Source organism: Dendrobates tinctorius, unplaced genomic scaffold (assembly GCF_039654945.1).
Source record: "Dendrobates tinctorius isolate UK_male_01 unplaced genomic scaffold, ASM3965494v1 ptg000095l, whole genome shotgun sequence".
In the NCBI taxonomy this organism is placed as follows: domain Eukaryota; kingdom Metazoa; phylum Chordata; class Amphibia; order Anura; family Dendrobatidae; genus Dendrobates; species Dendrobates tinctorius.
In genome coordinates, this window is record NW_027361763.1 from 21856470 (window position 1) to 21879059 (window position 22590).

At 44.7% G+C, this 22590-nt stretch overlaps 1 protein-coding gene across 1 annotated transcript; it reads right to left on the minus strand.

The window, feature by feature from the left end:
- Positions 1-13060: 13060 nt before the first annotated feature.
- On the minus strand, positions 13061-22353 carry LOC141098820 (vomeronasal type-2 receptor 26-like). Its single transcript, XM_073586793.1, has 3 exons — positions 22296-22353; positions 13232-14120; positions 13061-13133 (listed from the first exon to the last, which is right to left on the minus strand). Exons 1-3 carry the CDS (start codon positions 22351-22353, stop codon positions 13061-13063), a joined length of 1020 nt encoding a protein of 339 aa, XP_073442894.1.
- Positions 22354-22590: the final 237 nt, after the last annotated feature.

Genomic DNA, 22590 nt, shown 5'->3' on the forward strand with positions numbered 1-22590 from the left:
TGAATGTAATGGCACTGTACAACGCAGCTAATTCTGCTGCGGATCTGCAGGGCCAAATCCGCTGTGGATTCGCAGCAGAATCCGCAGCGTGTGCACATACCCTTAAGGTTGTGTAAAAGTGTGTTTTGATACCCCAGCATACACGGGTCCCATTCCAGGGCTGGAAGCATCTGGAAAATTTTGTTTTATAACATGAATCTAACAGAGTGGCAACCCAGTAGTCAGAACTATTTAGAATCATAACTATATGGGGATAATGTGGCAAATAGTGCAGCAAGAAGGCACTCATATGTTGGACTCTTCCATGAGGTCCAAGCCCATGCTTTGTTGGTGGCTGGGTAACACTAATGCTTGTTTCCTCCATCCTCTCCCACCAACCACAAAAAGCAGAGAGGGGAAATTTTCCTCTTCATCTCCTTTTGTTCCTTGGCTATTGCACCTTCACTAACAGTTTGTCTAATATCACCAGCCCCCCTCAATCGCTGTAATCCACCATCCCTTGGCACCCATCTGAGTGACAACAGTCTGGAATGTTCAGACAATGTTAACATTTCTGCATATTCCTCTTCCTTTGGGATGACCACCTTCTTCAGCAGGTTATTAAAAGTCTGCTCCAGCATGCATATTACCGGAATAGTGATACTGATGGCATAATTGTCAGTGCTAACCATTTTAGTAGCTATTTAGAAACTGTGCAGAAGGGTGCAGAGGTTTTTAATCTGTGCCTACTCCATAAACTTGATATGCACCACATCCACAGTCATATGCGCTACACCGGTGCTGTGCTGGCCCAGGCTATGCAATATGACATACTGCAGTAGGGCTTGTTGCTGCTGCCACAGTCACTGCAACATGTGCAGAATGGAATTCCACTGTGTCGGTACATCGTATATCAACTGGTTAACTTGCATGGATAATGAACTCTGTATTAATGCAAGTAGATGACCTGAGGGGTGCAAACGGTGGACGTAAGCACACAACTTCTGTGATTTCTACAGCAGCTCACCCAGGATAGTGCTGGAGAAATCGTTGTACCACCAGGTTGAGGACATGAGTCACGTAAGGCACGTGTGTGAGCTTGTCTCGGCGTAGGGTGGCCATCAGGTTTGCAGCATTATCAGACAAAGCCTTCCCTGGTTGCAGATTGAGCAGAGATAGGCATTTATCAAACTCGGGCTGAAGACCTGTCCACAATCCTTCAGCTGTACAGCTGTGATCTCTAAGTCATATCAATTTTAACACTGCCTGATTGTGGTGAGCCCTGGCTGCACAGTAAGAAGGTGGTGAGGATTCGCTCTGCACTTCTGGCACATGTGTCTCATTAAGGCAGAGGTTGAGGGTGCAGGTGGAAGCCTTAGAGGAGGTGTAGGAGGGAGAAACAGTGGAGGAATTGTGAAATACAGAGCTTTGTCCTGCAAGCCTTGGTGATTCACTGTGGTGAAAATGATGCCACTTTGGTGGTGTCTGCTACTATTTTTCGGATATGTGAACACTCCTGGTTTGGTCTACATCTGCTGGGTTGCCTGCAGTGGAAAAGATGTTTATCCCCATTACACTATTTCTACTCTTGTGAAATTGCCACCACTTTGGTGTTGTCTTGTTCTTTATATAAGACCATTTATTATTTTAGATTTGAAGTCTCCTGGTTGGGGCTCCTTCGTGTGTGTTGCCTGTTTCAGTACGCACCGAGACCAGCAGGCCTTCAGTTCCTGTGAGTCTAGTGCCTCTGTTACTATCCTTACATTTCTCTGACAACAGCAGTCTCCAAAACTTACATTTGTGCCATCTGAATGTGTTTGAGCATCAAAGCAGGTTGAGCTCTTGCATGTGGTATCAGGTGTTATGATTAGGTAACCGAGGAGGATAGCAGATGAATTGGCTAGGTAACCAGATAGGTAGCTTAGCGGATTGCAGACCCCTAAACTGATGACACAACAAGAATTAGCCGTGGGACGTACCTACGATGCCCTATATGCCTTGGCACAGCCAAAGAATTAACTAAGCCTAAGGAGAGAAATGGGAAAGCTAGACTGCCCCGGAGTAGAACCCCAAAGGAATAGATAGCCCCCGAACATATATTGCTGGGGAGACAAGATGAAGCGCAAAACACAGGAAGAAAATACGCAAATGATGGGGCCCAAACTGTCTAGATAGAACAGGACAGAAAAGGATACTGTCTGCAATCATGAAAAAACCCTAAGAAAAATCCAACACGTCTGATATGCAAAAATACTGAGGCCACACGACCTCTCCCCCACTAAATCAGAACTCTGGTGTGAAATGGACGCAAAACAAAGATACTGATATAACATGGGATTAGAGATACAGAAAAGATGGACACAAGCTGTGGCACTTGAAACAGAGTCCAGCACAGGTCCCAACAGGGAACCCGGCTGAAATCACACCAGCAGAGCAAAAATCAGAGAACAGCAAAAATGAATCAAAATGCAAAAGAGATTCAAGCAGACAAATAACTTATCTGAAAGATGCAGGACAGAGCAGGAGGCAGGCAGACTACCAAAATGCTCAGGAAGCAAACCAAATCACTGGCAACAACTGAGGGAAGGTTGCTCACTTAAATCTCTCCAGTTTGTGACACCTGACCTCTAATCATCATCCTCAGGTGATTGAATTCTGTCAGCAAAACCAGCTCCATTACCAGCAGCAACCACCAGAGGGAGCCCACACTCAGAAGCCAGGTCAAAGGTGTTCACAACAATCAAGGCTCTCAGCGCAGCAGGCCTACACCGATCCCTCACCCACCTCGTCTTAATTTCAAGTTCAATTCAAAGCTGTAAATGTTGTCATTATGATTTTAAAAGAGAAAACACAGTAGTTTGACAATAAATGGCTTCAAAAAGCAAAAAACACAAATATCCTGAACTAAAAAGTAACAAATATACTGCAAATAATGCATAAAGGTAGTAATAATAATAAGGGTATTTAGTAAACATAATTTTGATCAAAATAATGCACAAGCCATCCCGCCACGTCACGGCAACCCTTGTGGGACAGTCCCTACTCTAGTATTTAAAACCTTTTCACTTGCCAAGTGACGTAAATGTGAATAAGGATCGAGCGGCTGAACCACTAGTAGCAGCTTCAGTCAACCACTGAAATGGCTTCAGTCAACCACTAACCTTGAGTGGAGAAAAAGTTTTGGTGTTATCATTCATATTCTCTGAGAAAAGGCCGAAAAAGCAAAAATTCTGCCAGGATATGTAAACTTTTGAGCACAACTGTATCGGTGATATTAACCCCTTCCTGACATCCGATGTACTATCCCGTCCACGGTACCCGGGCCCGTATGACCGTGGACGGGATAGTACGTCTACCGCGATCAGCGGCGCCCACGTGGTGAGCGCCGCTGATCGCGGCCGGGTGTCAGCTGATTATCACAGCTGACACCCGGCACTATGTGTCAGGGGCGGTCACGGACCGCCCCCGACACGTTAACCCCTTGCACACCGCGATCAAACATGATCGCAGTGTACCGGGAGTTAAAGGGAAGCATCGGCAGGGAGGGGGCTCCCTCCGTGCTTCCCTGAGCACCCCACGGCAGCGCAATGTGCAGCGCTGCTGCGGGGGGCTCCTATCCTCCAGGCCCCCGAATCCAAGATGGCGACGGGGGCCTTCGGGGACCTGAGGAAGCTGGCTTCCTCAGTGCCTGCAAAGCGCAGGCAAGAGGAAGTCTTCTTCAATGCCTGTGACAGATTGCTGATCTGTCACAGTGATCTGTGATGTGACAGATCAGCGATCTGTCACAGGACAGTGATGTCCCACCTGGGACTATGTAATAAAGTAAAAAAAAATTAAAAAAAAATGTAAAAATAAATTAAAAAAAAAATCACCAAATAAATTAGAAAAAAAAAAAAAATATTCCCTCAACAAATCCATTTTTTGGAAATAATAAAAAAAAAAACAATAAAAGTACACATATTAGGTATCGCCGCGTACATAATGACCCGCCCTATAAAACTGTCCCAATAGTTAACCCTTTTAGCGAACCCCTTAAAAAATAAAAATAAAAAACGAAGCAAAAAATAATGATTTATTATCATACCGCCAAACAAAAAGTGTAATAACGCGCGATCAAAAAGACGCATATAAATATCCATGGTACCGCTGAAAATGTCATCTTGTCCCGCAAAAAACGAGCCACCACACAGCATCATCAGCGAAAAAATAAAAAAGTTATAGCTCACAGAATAAAGCGATGCAAAAATAATTATTTTTTATATAAAATAGTTTTCATTGCATAAAACCGACAAAAACATAAAAAAACGACCTAAATGAGGTATCGCTGTAACCGTACTGACCCGAAGAATAAAACCATCTTATCAATTTTACCGCACGCGGAACGGTGTAAACGCACTCCCCCAAAAGAAATTCATGAAACGCTGGTTTTTGTTCATTCTGCGTCCCAAAAATAGGAATAAAAAGCGATCAAAAAATGTCACGTGCCCGAAAATGGTACCAATAAAAACGTCAACTCATCCCGCAAAAAATAAGACCTCACATGACTCGGTGGGTCAAAATACGGAAAAATTATAGCTCTCAATATGTGGTGATGCAAAAACTATTTTTACAATAAAAAGCGTCTTTTAGCGTGCGACAGCTGGCAAACATAAAAACCGCCATAAATAGTAAATCAAACCCCCCGTTATCACCCCCTTAGTTAGGGAAAAATAATAAAATAAAAAAAAATGTATTTATCTCCATTTTCCCGTTAGGGTAAGGCTGTGTGCACACGCTGCGGATTAGGTGCGGATTCATCCGCGCGGATTTTGTAAAATCCGCAGGTGAAACCGCAGGTCAAAAGACCAAAAGACCGCGGTTTTACCTGCGGATTGCTCTGCAGTTTTGTCCTGCGGTTTTTCATCTCCTCAATAGAGGAGATGGCAAACCGCAGGAGAATCCGCAGAAAGAATTGACATGTCAATTCTTTCTGCGGATTGAAAACCGCAGATAATCCGCGCGGAAAATTCCGCACCGTCTGCACTGCGGTTTTTGATTCCCATAGGGAATCATGGTACTGTACACCGCAGCACAAACTGCTGCGGGTCCGCAGCAGCCAAAACCGCTGCGGAACCGCAGCAAAATCCGCAGCGTGTGCACACAGCCTTAGGGTTAGGGCTAGGGTTAGGGCTAGGGTTAGGGCTAGGGTTAGGGTTAGGGTTAGGGCTAGGGTTAGGACTCAGATTAGGGTTAGGGGTGTTTTGGGGTTAGGGTTGGAGTTATAATTGGGGGTTTCCACTGTTTGGGCACATCAGGGGCTCTCCAAATGCAACATGGCGTCTGATCTCAATTCCAGCCAATTCTGAGTTGAAAAAGTCAAATGGTGCTCCTTCCCTTCCAAGCTCTGCCATGCGCCCAAACAGTGTTTTACCCCCACATGTAGGGTATCAGCCTACTCAGGACAAATTGTAAAACAATTTTTGGGGTCCAATTTCTCCTGTTACCCTTAGGAAAATAAAAAATTGGGGGCAAAAATATCATTTTTGTGGAAAAAAATGATTTTTTTATTTTCACGTCCGAGTGTTATAAACTTCTGTGAAGCACTTGGGGGTTCAACGTGCTCACCACACATCTAGATAAGTTCCGTGGGGGGTCTAGTGTCCAAAATGGGGTCACTTGTGGGGAGTTTCAATAGTTTAGGTACATCAGGGGCTCTCCAAACGCACATGACACCCGCAGACCATTCCATCAAAGTCTGCATTCCAAAACGTCACTGCTTCCCTTCCGAGCCCCGACGTGTGTCCATACAGTAGTTTTCTCCCACATATGGGGTGTCAGCGTACTCAGGCCAAATTGGACAACAACTTTTGGGGGTCCAATTTCTCCTGTTACCCTTGGGAAATTGAAAATATTGGGGACTAATTGATCATGTTTCTGGAAAAAATACGATTTTTTTATTTTCATGCCCTGGCATTATAAACTTCAGTGAAGCCCTTGGGGGTTCAAAGTGCTCACCTCACATCTAGATAAGTTCCTTAGTGGGTCTAGTTTTCAAAATGGGGTCACTTGTGGGGGGTTTCCACTGTTTAGGTACATTAGGGGCTCTCCAAAGGCAACATGACACCCGCAGACCATTCCATCAAAGTCTACATTCCAAAACGTCACTACTTCCCTTCCGAGCCCCGACGTGTGCCCATACAGTAGTTTTCTCCCACATATGGGGTATCAGCATACTCAGGACAAATTGGACAACAACTTTTGGGGTCCAATTTCTCCTGGTACCCTTGGGAAAATAAAAAAATGGTGACTAAAAGATCATGTTTGTGGAAAAAATACGAATTTTTTATTTTCACGCCCGGGCGTTATAAACTTCTGTGAAGCACTGGGGGGTTCAAAGTGCTCACCACACATCTAGATAAGTTCCTTGGGGGGTCTAGTTTACAAAATGGTGTCATTTGTGGGGGGTTTCCACTGTTTAGGTACATTAGGGGCTCTCCAAAGGCAACATGACACCCGCAGACCATTCCATCAAAGTCTGCATTCCAAAACGTCACTACTTCCCTTCCGAGCCCCGACGTGTGCCCATACAGTAGTTTTCTCCCACATATGGGGTATCAGCATACTCAGGACAAATTGGTCAACAACTTTTGGGGTCCAATTTCTCCTGGTACCCTTGGGAAAATAAAAAAATGGTGACTAAAAGATCATGTTTGTGGAAAAAATACAAATTTTTTATTTTCACGCCCGGGCGTTATAAACTTCTGTGAAGCACTGGGGGGTTCAAAGTGCTCACCACACATCTAGATAAGTTCCTTGGGGGGTCTAGTTTAAAATATGGTGTCATATGTGGGGGGTTTCCACTGTTTAGGTACATTAGGGGCTCTCCAAAGGCAACATGACACCCGCAGACCATTCCATCAAAGTCTGCATTCCAAAACGTCACTACTTCCCTTCCGAGCCCCGACGTGTGCCCATACAGTAGTTTTCTCCCACATATGGGGTATCAGCATACTCAGGACAAATTGGTCAACAACTTTTGGGGTCCAATTTCTCCTGGTACCCTTGGGAAAATAAAAAAATGGTGACTAAAAGATCATGTTTGTGGAAAAAATACAAATTTTTTATTTTCACGCCCGGGCGTTATAAACTTCTGTGAAGCACTGGGGGGTTCAAAGTGCTCACCACACATCTAGATAAGTTCCTTGGGGGGTCTAGTTTAAAATATGGTGTCATATGTGGGGGGTTTCCACTGTTTAGGTACATTAGGGGCTCTCCAAAGGCAACATGACACCCGCAGACCATTCCATCAAAGTCTGCATTCCAAAACGTCACTACTTCCCTTCCGAGCCCCGACGTGTGCCCATACAGTAGTTTTCTCCCACATATGGGGTATCAGCATACTCAGGACAAATTGGTCAACAACTTTTGGGGTCCAATTTCTCCTGGTACCCTTGGGAAAATAAAAAAATGGTGACTAAAAGATCATGTTTGTGGAAAAAATACGAATTATTTATTTTCACGCCCGGGCATTATAAACTTCTGTGAAGCACTGGGGGGGTCAAAGTGCTCACCACACATCTAGATAAGTTCCTTAGGGGGTCTAGTTTCCAAAATGGTGTCATTTGTGGGGGGTTTCCACTGTTTTGGTACATCAGGAGTTTTCCAAACGCGACATGGTGTCCGATCTCAATTCCAGCCAAAAACGTCAAATGGCGCTACTTCCCTTCCGAGCTCTGCCATGCGCCCAAATAGTGGTTTACCCCCACATGTGGGGTATCAGCGTACTCAGAACAAATTGCACAATAACTTTTACGGTCCTGTTACCCTTGGAAAAATAAGAATTGAGGGTGAAAAGATCATTTTTGTGGAAAAAATATGATTTTTTAATTGTATGGCTTTATGTTATAAACTTCTGTGAAGCCCATGGGGGTTCAAAGTTCTCACCAAACATCTAGATAAGTTCCTTAGGGGGTATAGTTTCCAAAATGGTGTCATTTGTGGGGGATTTCCACTGTTTTGGTACATCAGGGGTTTTCCAAACGCGACATGGTGTCCGATCTCAATTCCAGCCAAAAACGTCAAATGGCGCTGCTTCCCTTCCGAGCTCTGCCATGCGCCCAAATAGTGGTTTACCCCCACATGTAGGGTATCAGCCTACTCAGGACAAATTGCAAAACAATTTTTGGGGTCCAATTTCTCCTGTTACCCTTAGGAAAATAAAAAATTGGGGGCAAAAATATCATTTTTGTGGAAAAAAATATTTTTTCTATTTTCACGTCCGAGTGTTATAAACTTCTGTGAAGCACTTGGGGGTTCAAAGTGCTCACCACACATCTAGATAAGTTCCGTGGGCGGTCTAGTGTCCAAAATGGGGTCAATTGTGGGGAGTTTCAATAGTTTAGGTACATCAGGGGCTCTCCAAACGCACATGACACCCGCAGACCATTCCATCAAAGTCTGCATTCCAAAACGTCACTGCTTCCCTTCCGAGCCCCGACGTGTGTCCATACAGTAGTTTTCTCCCACATATGGGGTGTCAGCGTACTCAGGCCAAATTGGACAACAACTTTTGGGGGTCCAATTTCTCATGTTACCCTTGGGAAAATGAAAAAATTGGGGACTAATTGATCATGTTTCTGGAAAAAATACGATTTTTTTATTTTCATGCCCTGGCATTATAAACTTCAGTGAAGCCCTTGGGGGTTCAAAGTGCTCACCTCACATCTAGATAAGTTCCTTAGTGGGTCTAGTTTTCAAAATGGGGTCATTTGTGGGGGGTTTCCACTGTTTAGGTACATTAGGGGCTCTCCAAAGGCAACATGACACCCGCAGACCATTCCATCAAAGTCTGCATTCCAAAACGTCACTACTTCCCTTCCGAGCCCCGACGTGTGCCCATACAGTAGTTTTCTCCCACATATGGGGTATCAGCATACTCAGGACAAATTGGACAACAACTTTTGGGGTCCAATTTCTCCTGGTACCCTTGGGAAAATAAAAAAATGGTGACTAAAAGATCATGTTTGTGGAAAAAATACGAATTTTTTATTTTCACGCCAGGGCGTTATAAACTTCTGTGAAGCACTGGGGCGTTCAAAGTGCTCACCACACATCTAGATAAGTTCCTTGGGGGGTCTAGTTTACAAAATGGTGTCATTTGTGGGGGGTTTCCACTGTTTAGGTACATTAGGGGCTCTCCAAAGGCAACATGACACCCGCAGACCATTCCATCAAAGTCTGCATTCCAAAACGTCACTACTTCCCTTCCGAGCCCCGACGTGTGCCCATACAGTAGTTTTCTCCCACATATGGGGTATCAGCATACTCAGGACAAATTACACAACAACTTTTGGGGTCCAATTTCTCCTGGTACCCTTGGGAAAATAAAAAAATGGTGACTAAAAGATCATGTTTGTGGAAAAAATACGAATTATTTATTTTCACGCCCGGGCATTATAAACTTCTGTGAAGCACTGGGGGGGTCAAAGTGCTCACCACACATCTAGATAAGTTCCTTAGGGGGTCTAGTTTCCAAAATGGTGTCAGTTGTGGGGGTTTCCACTGTTTTGGTACATCAGGAGTTTTCCAAACGCGACATGGTGTCCGATCTCAATTCCAGCCAAAAACGTCAAATGGCGCTGCTTCCCTTCCGAGCTCTGCCATGCGCCCAAATAGTGATTTACCCCCACATGTGGGGTATCAGCGTACTCAGAATAAATTGCACAATAACTTTTATGGTCCTGTTACCCTTGGAAAAATAAGAATTGAGGGTGAAAAGATCATTTTTGTGGAAAAAATATGATTTTTTAATTGTATGGCTTTATGTTATAAACTTCTGTGAAGCCCATGGGGGTTCAAAGTTCTCACCACACATCTAGATATGTTCCTTAGGGGGTCTAGTTTCCAAAATGGTGTCATTTGGGGGGATTTCCACTGTTTTGGTACATCAGGGGTTTTCCAAACGCGACATGGTGTCCGATCTCAATTCCAGCCAAAAACGTCAAATGGCGCTGCTTCCCTTCCGAGCTCTGCCATGCGCCCAAATAGTGGTTTACCCCCACATGTGGGGTATCAGCGTACTCAGGACAAATTGCACAATAAATTTTAGGGTCCTGTTACCCTTGGAAAAATAAAAATTGGGGTGAAAAGATCATTTTTGTGGAAAAAATATGATTTTTTAATTGTACCGCTGTACGTTATAAACTTCTGTAAAGCCCTTGTGGGTTCAAAGTTCTCACCACATATCTAGATAAGTTCCTTGGGGGGTCTAGTTTCCAAAATGGGGTCACTTGTAGGGGTTTCCACTGTTTAGGTACATCAGGGACTCTCCAAACGTGACATGGCGTCCAATCTGAATTCCAGCCAATTTTGCATTGAAAAAGTCAAACGGCGCTCCTTCCATTCTGAGCTCTGCCATGCACCGAAACAGTCGTTCCCCCCCACAAATCAGGTATCAGCGTACTCAGGACAAATTGCACAATAACTTTTGCTGTCCAATTTCTCCTGTTACCCTTGGTAAAATAAAAAAAATTGAACCTGAAGTATTTTTTTTGTGAAAAAAAGTTAGATGTTCATTTCTTTTTAAATATTCAAAAAAATTCCTGTGACGCACCTAATGGGTTAATAAACTTCTTGAATGTGGTTTTGAGCACCTTAAGGGGTTCAGTTTTTAGAATGGTGTCAATTTTGGGTATTTTCTATCATATAGACCCCTCAAAGTGGCTTCAAATGTGATGTGGTCCTAAAAATAAAATGGTGTTGTAAAAATGAGAAATCGCTGGTCAACTTTTAACCCTTATAACTTCCTAACAAAAAAAAATTTTTGTTCCAAAATTGTGCTGATGTAAAGTAAACATGTGGGAAATGTTACTTATCAAGTTTTTTGTGTGCCGTATCTCTGTGATTTAAGGGCATAAAAATTCAAAGTTGGAAAATTGCGAAATTTTCAAAATTTTTGCCAAATTTCCATTTTTTTCACAAATAAACGCAAGTTATTTGAATGAAATTATACCACTAACATGAAGTACAATATGTCACGAGAAAACAATGTCAGAATCATTGGGATCAATGGAAGCGTTCCAGAGTTATGACCTCATAAAGGTACAGTGGTCAGAATTGTAAAAATAGGCCCGGTCATGAACGTGCAAACCACCCTTGGGGGTGAAGGGGTTAAACTAAAAAAAAGCCTGTGAACAGAAAATGCTGACAGGCTCACTCTGATAACACTGAACAAAGCCTGGATTGGACCCAAATTTTCAACACCAGCAGATGACACTATCACTTAATGTGTTTTTAATGTTCAATATTTGAATGAGGCCCACCAGTTGTTTTTTTCTATAGTCGATGGATGACTAGATGACCATACTTATAAATTTTTCCTGGTTTTGCACTTTGAGCAAAGCCTTTATGTGTGTAGTTGTGATGGTAAACGTGTGACTGGACACACCACCTCCAGCAGGGCGAATTTCTATGGCACACGTGACCCTCGATACACTGCCGCCAGCAGGGCAAATTTAAATAATAAAGGGAAACACCAGGGAAACTGATACAATGGAGGGCCCTACGATACGGAATGGGGACGTGAAGACCTCCTACACTCTCCTGAGTCAGTGTCTCTACACTCCTAACGATCCCTAGGCCGGTTTCGCACCGGGTGCCGACCAGGAACCTAAAAACCCTAGCTCGCACTGCACCTAGCCCTTTCTAGTGAAATGGACGGTGCAGAAACTAATCCCACCACTGCACTAAAACACGCATTGAGGAAAGTGACAAACAGGGAAACACCACTTAGCTTTGCTCTGTTGCTAATGCTCCCAGCAACAGAGTCCGACCAGAGTCCGACCAGAGTACATCTTTTCCTCCAACCAGATCCAACACCTGAGTGCAGCTTTCCAGTAACAGAGTCCCGCATGTGAGTGCAGCTTTACAGCAACAGAGTCCAGCATCCAAGTGCAGCTTTCCAGCAAGAGAGTCCAGCATCTGAGTGCAGCTCTCTTCCAGCAACAGAGTCCAGCATCTGAGTGCAGCTTTCACCATAGCTGCCACTCCACCAAGCTTTGCAAGAACTTCTGGCTGATACCATAGCTGCCATTCCACCAAGCTTTGCAAGAACTCCTCGCTGACATCGTAGCTGCCACTCCACGATTCTGACTGAGCTGCCCGGGACTCTTCTCAAGTTCCTTCCTCCACCAGACTTGGTTGGAACTCGGCAATATCACCAACAGTGATTGCAACCACCTGACACTACTTTATAGGTAAGAGCCAGCAATCACACCTGCTTTATAATCACGTGCACTAAACTAAAGTAACCAGAGTGCAATGACCCTAATGGCCACCGGGGGCAAAACTAGAACTGAAACCACACAGTGCAATGACTCAAATGGCCACCGGGGGCAAAACTATCTTTAAGCACACAGCTTAAGGAAAAAAAAGGTTACTAGTGCAAAATCTGTCATAATCCAACCTGGATCATGACAGTAGTAGTACCACTACACTTTCTGAACTTTTTACTTTACACTACAGTTGGTTCCTTCAAGGGTGCATGGATGACCCTGCTTACAATTATTGGTGGGCTTTGCACTGTATGCACAGTTTTTATGAGTGTAGGAGTACCACTACATGGCAATTTGAACAGAATGTATGTAAGACCCTCCTTTATGTATAATACTGGGTGTATCTGAGTCCCTCTTCCATCAAATTTTTGGCAGCTCTTGCTTCCTTCATAAATTACACTGCAATTTCCAATATTTTTACTAAATTATCAATTTTGGTTTACTTAGAGTATTATGTTTTTTATTTTACTTCATATACAACTCATCTTACAGGAAAGAGTGTTTCTTAACATTTTATTATTATCTTTTAACCTTTAATTTGTCATCAATTTTGAATGTTTTATTGTCAGACCAAAAGTCGAGTGGAGTAAAAGTGTCACATCATTGTTCTCAGCAGCGATCTGAGAGTCAGAAATGCTTCAAGGGGTCTTACCCATGTTGTTTTTCTTTTGTTCAGCACGTTTTCCATCTATTTCAACATTTTCTCTTCCCTCCAGACTTCCTTTTAGGGTCTGCCAGAAAAGATTTCCCATTGACTCCTATTATACTCTTTACTCAAAACGAGCATTGGGAATTGCTTGGTTCTGGTAACGAGCATCCATGCATTTTAGTGCTTGCTCATCTCTAATAAACATAATTAAAATGATAACATAAAGAACAATAACAGATCACACATTTACACATATCATATCTTGTTTGTCACTCATTTCTTGTTTTTGTACAGAATGATATTTTTGGAGTTCAGCTCAGGTTTTAGAAGCAAAATATAAAGTTTAGGAAAAAATATACAGCCAAGAATGCCAGCACATGAGGTCAATATGGCAAATATCTCTACAATTACCATATACTTTCCTCTGGTGCTCAGATAAGCTGGAATCATGGTAATCCAGACACTACAAAACACCAGCATGCTGAAGGTGATGTATTTGGCTTCATTGAAGCTGTCCGGTAATGTCCTTACCAAGAAGGCCAGAACAAAGCTCACAGCTGCCAAGAACCCCATATAACCCAACATGGAGTAGAACCAGATATCTGAACCTTCATTACACTGAATGACAATTATTCCATGGTAGGAGTGATAGTCAAGTTCTACATAAGGAGGTGACAACAACAGCCAAATGAGACAAATGAAGACTTGTACAGAAGAACACACCAAGACCAGGTAATAAGAAGCTTGGGGGGAGACCATCTTGACCCATGAACTTCCAGGTTTGGTGGCTTTAAAGGCAATGCAGACAATGATAGTTTTTGCTAGAAGTGAAGAGACACAGATGGAAAAGAAGAAGCCAAATGATATTTGTCTCAGAAAGCAAGTTATTTCCTTTGGTTGACCAAGAAAGAATAAGACACAGAGGAAGCTGAAGAAGATGGAGGCCAATAGGATGAAGCTCACAGTCCGGTTATTGGTTTTAACAATTGGAGTGTCCCAGTGATAAAGGAAGATTCCGAGTATGAACAAAGTTATAATAGAAAAAGATAAAGAAAGAACTAAAAAAATTGGAACCAAAATGTCCTTTTCATAGGATAAAAACTCATAAGTTTTAGGAATACATTTTACCTTCTTCTCATCAGGCCACTCATCCTCAGGACATTTATAGCAAACTTCACTGTCTAACATAAAAAAATAGAAATTGTTAGTAATATGTGAACTATTAATGTGATGATAGATGTGATCTCTAAATAATGTTTCTTGTTATAAAATTAATTTTAATAATTGTTTACTCTAATTTGTATAATGGTCTCTACCAACAGACCTGAGATATAAGAGAATAGCATCCCCATACAGGTGACAATCCAGCAGCTGTCGGCTGTACACTATAGCTGACAGCTTGCTGCATCAGCCACAATCAGTGTTGTCACCGTCCATATCTGTTTAACCCCTTAGGTGTTGCTGTCAATAGTGACTATATCGTATAAATGTTTCAGAGTGTGGTTTCTCCCTCTTTATCCCTATCGGACCCTAAGAATATCATTGTGTGGTCCTGATGTTAGCCATGGCATTTCACAAGCAAATAGCGGCCTTAGAGCCTGCGGGCTACAGACACCTGTTCAGAAGTCAGCGACATTTAGGTGGCAAAAATCAACTTTTTCATTCCTATCATGCCTCTTTCTATTAATTCCTGAAAATCACCTGAAGGGTTAATAAACTACCTAACAGCAGTTTTCAGTATGTCAGCAGGTGTTGTTTTTAAAATGGTATCACCTTTGGGGGGATTCAAATATATGGGGCCCCCAATGTCACTTCAAACCTGGAAAGGTCCCTAAAAAAATTATTTTGCAAATTTCCATGAAAAAATGAAAACTTACTGCTACATTTTTAAACCTCCTAAAATGCTAACAAAATAAAATATCATGTTACAAATGGTGCTGAAGTAGAGCAGACATGTGGGAAATATGATTTATTAATGTTTTAGGTATGGCTATCTGAATGAAAGGGATAATCATTCAAAGTTTGAAAATTTCAATTTTTTTTACATTTTTGTCAAATTTCTGATATTTGTTATAAATAAACATAAAACATATCAACCTAAATTTACCACTATCATAAAGTATAATGTGTCACAAAAATAAATCTCAAAATCACTGGAATTTGTCAAAGTGTTCCAGAGTTATTACTACATAAAGGGACATGGGTCAGATTTTTAATATTTGGCGCCGTCACTAAGGGGTTAATAGGTTAAAAAATAGGGATATAATGGAAATCTATTAGCAGAATTGCACTTCCCAAACTATTGATATGCGCATGTAGCTCTTCAAAGACAAGTCCAGCACTCAGTTTGCTCCTAAACTACTTAGAAATCAGTGTTTGAGTTGACATGCAAATGAGGCTGAAGAACTATTTGTAGATTTGAAGCCTCTGTCACTCCAGCTCTATTCCCCAACCAGCACTGCCTCCTCCTGTTTGACTGATACTCTTTATCTAAAGTCACACAATATAGTGACTGTTAGTCAAGTAGGAGGAGGCTGAGCTGGGTGAGAAGTAGAGCTGGAGTGACAGAAAATCCAGCTGACAGATTCCCTAACATTTTGCTTGGTCATAGCTCTAAATCCTCTAGGTTTGATATTTTGAATATATTAATATGATTTTACCACCATTCACTACTATGTAATCATGAAAACCTGTGTTTGCATTTTAACACTAAATCTGCTGACTAGCGCCTGGAGTAATATAGAGAAGGCAACAGGAATAGATATAATAATGATTCCTCTCCTTTTATACAAGTTTTGCTTTTCCTATTGTATTATCTCTTCATCAGGCTGTGAAGTCTTTTTGTTTATTACCATCTTTCCAGTTAAGTAATAAAAGGTATCAACCACTGATAACTAGGGATAAGTGAGCACAAATCGTTAAGATTAGGTTTCTTACTGGACGCCTATTGTCTGTTACCGAACATCGAAATCAAACGTTTTACTGTATGTCTGGTTTTGCTAGTCTAATAAAGTTTGTTGAATGTTTGCAGCACAGCCAATTAACAAGCTTTTAGACTGTGGGCACTTCTGAAGCCATCACAGCCTGTAATTGGCCAGAGCAACATGTGACCAGGCTTGTATAAAGGCCGGATCACGAGTGCCGCCGTTATTATGCTCTAGTTAGTGTAGTGATAGGATACATCAGGAGTGAGGGACCGATTCTAACCACACACTCTGCAAACAGAACATTGTGTGTACTCTGCAACCCCTATGTGTGCTATTTGTGTGGTAAAAGTCGCTATGGCTACTTTTCAAACCTGACTTGGGGAGTAATGTGCTTAAAGCCAATGTATGTGCTCTGCACCCTGTGGGAGTACTGTCCTATAAAACACTGTGTGTATTCTGCACCCTCCGCCTGTGGGACTACTGTCCTATAAAATACTGTGTGTACTCTGTACCCTCCGCCTGTGGGAGCACTGTCCTATAAAATACTGTGTGTACTCTGTACCCTCCGCCTGTGGGAGCACTGTCCTATAAAATACTGTGTGTACTCTGTACCCTCCGCCTGTGGGAGCACTGTCCTATAAAATACTGTGTGTACTCTGCACCCTCCACCTGTGAGAGTACTGTCCTACAAGATATTGTGTGTACTCTGCACCCTCCGCCTGTGAGAGTACTGTCCTATAAAATACTGTGTGTACTCTGCACCCTCCACCTGTGAGAGTACTGTCCTATAAGATACTGTCTGTACTCTGCACCCTCCGCCTGTGGGAGTACTGTCCTACAAGATATTGTGTGTACTCTGCACCCTCCACCTGTGAGAGTACTGTCCTACAAGATATTGTGTGTACTCTGCACCCTCCGCCTGTGAGAGTACTGTCCTAGAAGATACTGTGTGTACTCTGCACCCTCCACCTGTGAGAGTACTGTCCTACAAGATACTGTGTGTACTCTGCACCCTCCGCCTGTGAGAGTACTGTCCTACAAGATACTGTGTGTACTCTGCACCCTCCACCTTTGAGAGTACTGTCCTACAAGATATTGTGTGTACTCTGCACCCTCCGCCTGTGGGAGTACTGTCCTACAAGATACTGTGTGTACTCTGCACCCTCCACCTGTGAGAGTACTGTCCTACAAGATATTGTGTGTACTCTGCACCCTCCGCCTGTGAGAGTACTGTCCTACAAGGTATTGTGTGTACTCTGCACCCTCCGCCTGTGGGAGTACTGTCCTACAAGATACTGTGTGTCCTCTGCACCCTCCACCTGTGAGAGTACTGTCCTACAAGATATTGTGTGTACTCTGCACCCTCCACCTGTGAGAGTACTGTCCTACAAGATATTGTGTGTACTCTGCACCCTCCACCTGTGAGAGTACTGTCCTACAAGATACTGTGTGTACTCTGCACCCTCCGCCTGTGAGAGTACTGTCCTACAAGATATTGTGTGTACTCTGCACCCTCCACCTGTGAGAGTACTGTCCTACAAGATATTGTGTGTACTCTGCACCCTCCGCCTGTGGGAGTACTGTCCTACAAGATATTGTGTGTACTCTGCACCCTCCGCCTGTGGGAGTACTGTTCTACAAGATACTGTGTGTACTCTGCACCCTCCACCTGTGAGAGTACTGTCCTACAAGATACTGTGTGTACTCTGCACCCTCCACCTGTGAGAGTACTGTCCTACAAGATATTGTGTGTACTCTGCACCCTCCACCTGTGAGAGTACTGTCCTACAAGATACTGTGTGTACTCTGCACCCTCCACCTGTGAGAGTACTGTCCTACAAGATACTGTGTGTACTCTGCACCCTCCACCTGTGAGAGTACTGTCCTATAAGATACTGTGTGCACTCTGCACCCTTCGCATATGGGAGTACTGTCCTATAAGATACTGTGTGTACTCCGCACCCTCCACCTGTGAGAGTACTGTCCTATAAGATACTGTGTGCACTCTGCACCCTCCGCATGTGGGAGTACTGTCCTGTAAGATACTGTGTGCACTCTGCACCCTCCGCCGGTGGGAGTAATGTCCTACAAGATACTGTGTGTACTCTGCACCCTCCGCCTGTGGGAGTACTGTCCTACAAGATACTGTGTGTACTCTGCACCCTCCGCCTGTGAGAGTACTGTCCTATAAGATACTGTGTGCACTCTGCACCCTCCGCATGTGGGAGTACTGTCCTGTAAGATACTGTGTGCACTCTGCACCCTCCGCCGGTGGGAGTAATGTCCTACAAGATACTGTGTGTACTCTGCACCCTTCGCATATGGGAGTACTGTCCTATAAGATACTGTGTGTACTCCGCACCCTCCACCTGTGAGAGTACTGTCCTATAAGATACTGTGTGCACTCTGCACCCTCCGCATGTGGGAGTACTGTCCTGTAAGATACTGTGTGCACTCTGCACCCTCCGCCGGTGGGAGTAATGTCCTACAAGATACCGTGTGTACTCTGCACCCTCCGCCTGTGAGAGTACTGTCCTACAAGATATTGTGTGTACTCTGCACCCTCCGCCTGTGAGAGTACTGTCCTACAAGATACTGTGTGTACTCTGCACCCTCCACCTGTGAGAGTACTGTCCTACAAGATACTGTGTGTACTCTGCACCCTCCGCCTGTGGGAGTACTGTCCTGTAAGATACTTTGTGTACCAGAGGCGTATCTAGGCTTTCTGGCACCCGGGGCAAGAATTTGGTTTGGTGCCAAACCTCCCCCCCAAGTACATATGTGACTTGCACATTTAGCCATGTACCCACGAGCCGCTCTCCCTAATGCTCTCAATGTTCTGTAAAAAACTGAAAGCAGGATGAGAAGCTCGTTGTCAAAAGACCATAACTATGAAAATCGCATATGAGTGAAGTGTCCATGTGATGACAACTGGAACCTGCATAGCTGAATCCTGACATTGCAGCTTCTGAATTCTCACAATGAATGCACTGCATACTTTTAGAATTCTCTCTTGCTGATGTGCAGTCATGTCAGCACAAGTATTTGATTTGTATACTTCTGGCCACATTCCGACTAGACGTGCCCGGCCTCGCTCCGTTCATTTTCATTGAGTGAGGCCATGTCTAGTCAGCATGTGGCCATATGTATGTAAATTACCGGCATGATAGAATCCTAACAGCGTTCAGTGAGCACTGTGAGAATTCAGAAGTCTGCAGTCACATAGAATGACAGCAGACTCAGCACAAACCTGGAGAACCCCTTTAATGTTCCTAACATAAATAAAAACAAGAGAATAAGTCAGTATCACAAATAACATTTACATCCAGGTACCTTATAGATGATGTCGTCTCTGGAGTCGTTCTCCTTCTTTTCTTCTTCTTGTCCAGACCCCATGATGAGTTTTCTCATCCACATCTCGTCTCTGCAGACTTCCATCTTCTCCGGTCTTCTGCAGCAAATCTCCACATGATGCCCTTAAAGATAGAAGTGTCATTATAATGCCCCTAAATACAAATATCTGCAATATACTGTCGCCTCACACTATTCCCCTCCTTCCTCATACTGTCTCCACTATCATCCCTCTGTTCACCATACTGTCTCCTCATATATTTACCCCCTCACTCTCTATACTGTCTGCTCACACATATCCCCGACTCCCCATACTGTGTCTGCACAGATGCCATCACCCTCACTCCCCATACTGTGTCTACATGCATTCACACGTTCGCACCCCTTACTGTCTGCACCCATCCCCCATACTGTTTCCTCATACATGCCCTCATACATGCATACTCTTCATTTTGTGTCCTCAAATCTCCCCACACACATTAAATACCATCCCCAGTCCAAATCCCCCCATCCCCAATCCCCCACACACATTAGGTACCCCTCGTCCCTACTCCCAAATCCCCCCACTCATTATGCACCCCCACTCCAAATCCCCCCACACATTATGTACCCCCACTCCAAATCCACCCACACAGTAACCCCCATCCCCACTCTTTAACCCCTCCACTCATAAACCCCCATCCCGACTCATTAACCCCATCTCCACTCATTAACCCCCCACACATTAACCCCCATTCCCACTCATTAACCCCCATCCCCACTCATTAACCCCCATCTCCACTCATTAGCCCCCCATAAATTAACCCACACATTAACCCCCATTCCCACTCATTAACCCCCATTTCCACTCCTTAACCCCCAGCTCCACTCATTAATCCCCATGTCCACTCATTAACCCCCACTCATTAACCCCCATCCCCTCATTAACCCCCACTCATTAGCCCCCCACTCATTAACCCCCATCCCCACATTAACCCCCATCTCCACTCATTAACCCCCCACTGATTAACACCCATCCCCACATTAAACCCCATCTCCACTCATTAACCCCCCCACTCATTAACACCCCCATCTCCCATCTTCGGTGGTTCTTCAGCTCCACAGAGGAGCACACTTACCACCAGCATTCGCTCTGGGCACCGGGGAGTGACGTCAGCAGCGTGATCACATGACATGATCACGCTGCTGACGTCGCTCTGACCCGGTGGTCAGAGCTTCAATTGTACTGGCGTCTGTATAGACGCCAAGTACAATTGCTGCCTGGGAGCTGCCGCGGCCTCCTTCTCTGCGCCGGCTGTCAGCTTGACAGCCGTCACAGAGAACAGCCGACTCACAGGATGGGGAGCGGCAGAACGCAGCTGCCGGGGAAGACACTGCGGACCGCTGCATTAGGCGGCCTGACTGCGCCCCCCTGCTGCCTGCGCCCGGGGCAACTGCCCCGGCTGCCCCCCTGGATACGCCTCTGGTGTGTACTCTGCACCCTATGCCTGTGGGAGTACTGTCCTGTAAGATGCTATGTATACTCTGCCCCCTCTGCCTGTGGGAGTACTGTCCTGTAAGATATTGTGTATACTCTGCACCCTCCGCCCATGGGAATACTGTCGCTTAAGATACTGTGTGTACTCTGCACCCTTCGCTCATATAAGTACCATACCCCCAACTTTTGAAGAACAGAAAGAGGGATAGATAATTAGACACTCATAGCCCTTCATGGAAAATTTTGGCCACGACCCTGGTCATACCCCAACCAATGCCCATTTACCATTTCTTTCTCCCCTCAACAGGATAAGTTGTCAGTGGGACGCTGGTAGTTAGGGAAATTCAGGAAATGCCCGGGATTGCACGACATAGACCCAATTCTGGGACTGTCTGCTGTATGTGGAATATTTTGGACTGGAGATGAGCAGATGCATTTGGGGCATCCCTGCGGTCTTGTTTGCCTCAGGGTGCTGCATTTCATCCAGAGGGATGGTACTTAGTTCTCAGGTAAGGAAGGGGCACTGCCAGAACTCACACACCAGCACCCAACATTGGTCCCCTTCTGGCCAAGGGGGAGTTAGAGCATGTGGGTTGAGAGAGTAAAGAAGGGACAGAGCTTAAGGGAGTAACAGTTGTTGGGAGGAGTTAGTGCTGAGGTAGAGAGATTGTTCTGGAAGGAGTCAGTCATTCAGTCAGGAGGGAGAGAAAAGGAGTCGCTTGTGGAGATAGAAGCTGGGTGTATCTTGTCTCCAGACTAAAGAAAGTGAGAGAGACGGAGTGAAGAAAGGAAGGAAAGCTCCAGGAGGAGAGGAAGAAGAGGTCTAAGGGGCCCGGATAGTGAGCAATCCATCCATGGGGCCCGCATCTACCGGTGTGGTCGGTGGAGGGACCAGTTCGCCGTTAGGGGACTGGCCCCAAAACTAGTGAAGGAAAGGAACATCAAAGGGAGCCCTGGCAACGTACACCCCAAGCTACCTGAGGGCTGTCTGGGCCATAAGCCTGGAGGATGCAGCATTCCGTCTGGGGACTGTAACAACAGAACTGTGAGTAAAAGTGAAAAGACTGCACCCTGCTGTGTCTTTAGTTTATTTGCTGCATCATCTGCCCTGCACTACAACCACCATTATCTTCTACACCATAATCTGGCCTGGGGAATAGCTCTGCCTGTGGAGAGCTGAATAAACTCTGCTGCATCAACAACTGCCCCAGTGGACTGAATCTGCAGTATCGGCTAACACCTTACTTGCCGAGTACCACAGGTGGCGTCACGAATCTTTTATAAACTTTAAACCCCTTTTCACCATCTTTATTGGATGCCCAGGGCCACAGACTTGGTCACTACTGCCGTGAGACATCCTTTTAAGAACTGACTGAGCTCGGTACTGAGTATCTCCGCCCTGGCAGGCGCTCCATTTTGGTGTCACGAACTGGATCCTCCGTAATAACTATTCCCTTCATCATTTGATTGCTCGCCCAGGGACACAGACCAGGTCACTTCTGTCGTAACATCCCCTGAAGTAACAGAACTAGCCTGGCACTAAGTACCCCACAGCCCTGCGGGGTAGGGCAATTTTGGCATCACAAACAGGATGTACCGACCCGTTCCCACCGGGTCTTGTGCTCCATAGATCTGACTGAACTGTAAAATAGCCGCCATTGTAGCATCATGTGGCAGGCTGGAGGAGAGGGGCGTGCCATCGTGGGTGGAACCTGGAGGAAAGGCGCAAAACCGATGGCCGCCCCTTATCAGTACTGCTATGTGAGGGAAATATGTCCATCAACGAGAGAGATCTGCTTTCTTGTCTGGGATGGCGGGAAAAGGAGGAAAAAGGACCGTCTACAAAGGAGAGGGTGGAAACAACAAGAAGGTGCGGCTCAGGACCCAAAAGGCAAG

What these genes read in the sequence shown, in the direction of transcription:
- LOC141098820 (XM_073586793.1), bottom strand. Translation starts at nt 22,353, where the DNA reads ATGGCGGCTATTTTACAGTTCAGTCAGATCTATGGAGCACAAGACCCG. An exon ending in ACAAGACCCGGTGGGAACGG is followed by an intron (nt 14,121 to 22,295) that starts GTCGGTACATCC and finishes TTTTTATGTTAG; the next exon opens with ACAGTGAAGTTTGCTATAAA. An exon ending in AACTCCAAAAATATCATTCT is followed by an intron (nt 13,134 to 13,231) that starts GTACAAAAACAA and finishes TATGTTTATTAG; the next exon opens with AGATGAGCAAGCACTAAAAT.